We start from the raw sequence: 3,176 nt of genomic DNA on the forward strand, positions 1-3,176 counted from the left end.
CCACCTTTGACCTGTTGGTGCCAGCTGGATCCAATCTCACTTTGGTCTTGTTGATGCCAACTGAATCTCGTCCCACCTTTGACCTGTTGGTGCCAACCAGATCCAGTCCCACTTTGGTCTTGTTGATGCCAACTGAATCCCGTCCCACCTTGGACCTGTTGGTGCCAGCTGGATCCCATCCCACTTTGGACCTGGTGGGGCCACCAGGCTCCCGCCCTGCCTTCAGCCTGGTGACACCAGCCGCCTTGGGCTTGGTGCTCTGGATAATGCCGACTGGATCCTGTTCTGCTTTGAGTCGGGTGATCCTGATGATACGGATGGGATCTCGCCCTGCTTTGGTTGAAGTGGCATTGAATCGACCCTGTCCTGCAGATCGTGTGGTGGTGCTGGGGACACTGATGGCAGGATCCTCTCCTGAGGATCGTGCAGTGGTGCTGGGAACATTGGTGTCTGGATCCTGACCTGTGGATCGTGCAGTGGTTCTAATGACAGTGGTGGCTGGATCCTGTCTTTGAGGACGTGTGGGAATGATTGTGGCCAGAACCTGTCCTAGGGGACGTTGGGGGATGGTGCTGGCTGGGTCCCATCCTGGGGGAGATGGGGAAGTCCCCATAGGTGACAAGTCTTCAGGCCCTGAAAGCAGTGAGCGGAAATTCAGTCCCCTTCCCATAACCCTTCTGCATGTGAGTGTCCCCCCTTTCCCCTTGCTGGGCTGATTCCTGGGGATGGTTCCCAGCCCCAGAGGCACCCAGAGGCACCCAGAGGCTGGGACATCCCTTGGGGACATGATTTTGGAGCACTGGAAGAGACCCCAGCAGGCAGGGGCATGCACTGTGGAGTCTATGCCCTCAGAAATGACACATGTACAGGATATAGGATCACTGCCCTGTACCAAGCCCACCCTACCTGTGCAGATGACAGCGGCGTCCTCTTGGTGATCACAGTTGTGCCTGCCCCAAGGCTCAGCTGGGCAGTGCCACAATGCAGCTTCTGTCCCACTGCACTTCACCTCGTCCAGCCAGATGGGGCCGGTGCCAGGGCCAAAGTGGGCGCTGCGGAGGGCTTTGTGTGCAGCCCCACAGCCCAGCTGCCTGCAGACCACAGCCGCATCCAGCAGCCCCCAGCCATCATCGCAGACCGTGCCCCAGCTCCCGGCGTGCAGCAGCTCCACGCGCCCTGCACAGCGCCCGGGTCCCCCAGCCAGGCGCAGCAGGAATGGAGCTAGGGAACAGCCAGCACCGCATTACCACCACCAACAACACAGCTGCTGGGTTTGGGGATGGGGGCTGCGTCTCTGCATCCCTGCTTCTTTCCTGTTGCATCCCTGCTGTATCTCCACTCCATCCTTTCTCCATGCCCACTCCGTCCTTTCTCCGTCTCCATTCCGTTCACTCTCCATGTCTTCTGCATCTGTCTCCAACCTCTCCATCCCCTCTCTTCAACCACACCCCATCCCCACTCCAACCCCTCACCATCCCCCTCCATTCCTTCCCCATCCCCTCTCCTTCCACCATCCATCCCCACCCCCATCCTCTCTCCATCCACACTCCTTTCCCATCCCCATCCCCACTCCATTCCCACTCCATCTCTCTCCATTCCCACTCCATCCTTTATCCCATCTCCATCCCCTCTCCATCCCCACTCCATCCCTTCTCCTCCTACCCTTCCGTGACGTTCCTGCCGTGGGCTGGCTGCTTGGCGTAGGCTGCAGGGAGCTGGTGCTGCGGGGCCGGGCACTCACGCGTGGCACAGCAGAGGGGGACACCAGCAATGACCTGGTGGGCAGCTGTTCGGGAGCAGGCTGCATGCGGTCTACCACGGTAAGCTCATCTGAGGGAGGCAGGAGAGCAGTGTGAGCCTGGTGGTGCACTGTGCACACCTGCCCGTGCATGCACCTCACCCCTTTAGTGCACATGGTCACTGCTCTCTGCATGTGCACACATAGCATACGCACTGCACCTTAATGCTGCTGCTTGCAGCGCACCCTGCTGCCACTTTGTTTGCAATTTAGCTGCACATGCACTGCCCCAGGAGCACTGCATGGGTACAGAGACTTCATACATGCTGCATAAACACTGCATTTCTCTACAACACTGCATGCATGCCAGGAGACAGTGAGGTGTGTGCATGCTGCACAGTCCCTGCATGACAGTATAGAACTGCATGCATGCCAGGAGCACACTGCACAGCTCCATAGAAATGCACGCACTGCATGCACACTGGGAGCACACTGCTGCAGAGCTGCATGCATTGCATTGCATGCGGGCCAGGAGCACATCAGGCTGCATGCATGCTGCATGGCTGTGTACCTGCACAAACGATGGATGCATCCTCCCGGTGGTGGCAGTCAGTGATGCCCAGTGGTGCAGCTGGGCACTGCAGCAACGCCGACTCGTTCCCCCAGCACCGCACATTGTCCAGCCAGATGGGGCCAGTACCCTCACCGAAAAATGCCCCGCCAGGTGCAACCAGCGCAGCCCCACAGCCCAGCTGCCTGCAGACCACGGCCGCATCCGGCAGCCCCCAGCCATCATCACAGACTGTGCCCCAGCGCCCAGTATGCAGCAGCTCCACGCGCCCTGCGCAGCGCCCGGGGCCCCCAACCAGGCGCAGTGGGTATGGGGCTGGGGAACAGGGCAACACATCACCACCAGCACCAACCCCGCTGCTGGGTTTGGGGATGGGGGCTGTGTCCCAGCTCCCTCCCTGCTGCAACCCTCCCCATCCCTGCTTCTTTCCTGCTGCATCCTATCTTCATCCCCACTGCCTTTGCACTCCTTCTCTCTGCACCTCTGTCCACCTGTCTGCACCTATCCAACACCATTCCTATCTCCATTTCTTCACTACTCCATCCCCTCTCCACATCTTCTTCATATCAGATCCTTCCACCCTCCTTCCCTTCCCACCTCCATCCCCAGTCCACCTCCAGTCTATCCCCTCTCCATCTCTCTCCATCCTCGCTCCATTCCCTCTCCATATTTGCTCCCATCTGGCTCCATCCTGTTACTTCCCTGCTACATCCTAGCTCCTGTCTTTCCCATCTCCATCCCCTCTCCATCTTTGTCCATCTCTTTTGATTCCACGTCCATCCCATCTCACTCCCCGCTTGATCCCCACTCCTTCCTTTCCCTTCCCTTCCCTTCCCTTCCCTTCCCTTCCCTTCCCTTCCCTTCCCT

At 59.1% G+C, this 3,176-nt stretch overlaps 1 protein-coding gene across 1 annotated transcript; it reads right to left on the reverse strand.

The window, feature by feature from the left end:
• Positions 2-3,136, reverse strand: LOC110390396 (soluble scavenger receptor cysteine-rich domain-containing protein SSC5D-like; the record flags this gene model as incomplete). The annotated part of the gene is made up of 4 exons (XM_021381671.1): positions 2,310-3,136; positions 1,663-1,830; positions 907-1,221; positions 2-633 (listed from the first exon to the last, which is right to left on the reverse strand). Coding segments are annotated over exons 2-4 (1,092 nt in total), but the record flags the coding sequence as incomplete, so codon positions are not given.

The sequence above is a fragment of the Numida meleagris genome, linkage group LGE64 (genome assembly GCF_002078875.1).
Source record: "Numida meleagris isolate 19003 breed g44 Domestic line linkage group LGE64, NumMel1.0, whole genome shotgun sequence".
Classification (NCBI taxonomy): Eukaryota; Metazoa; Chordata; class Aves; order Galliformes; family Numididae; genus Numida; species Numida meleagris.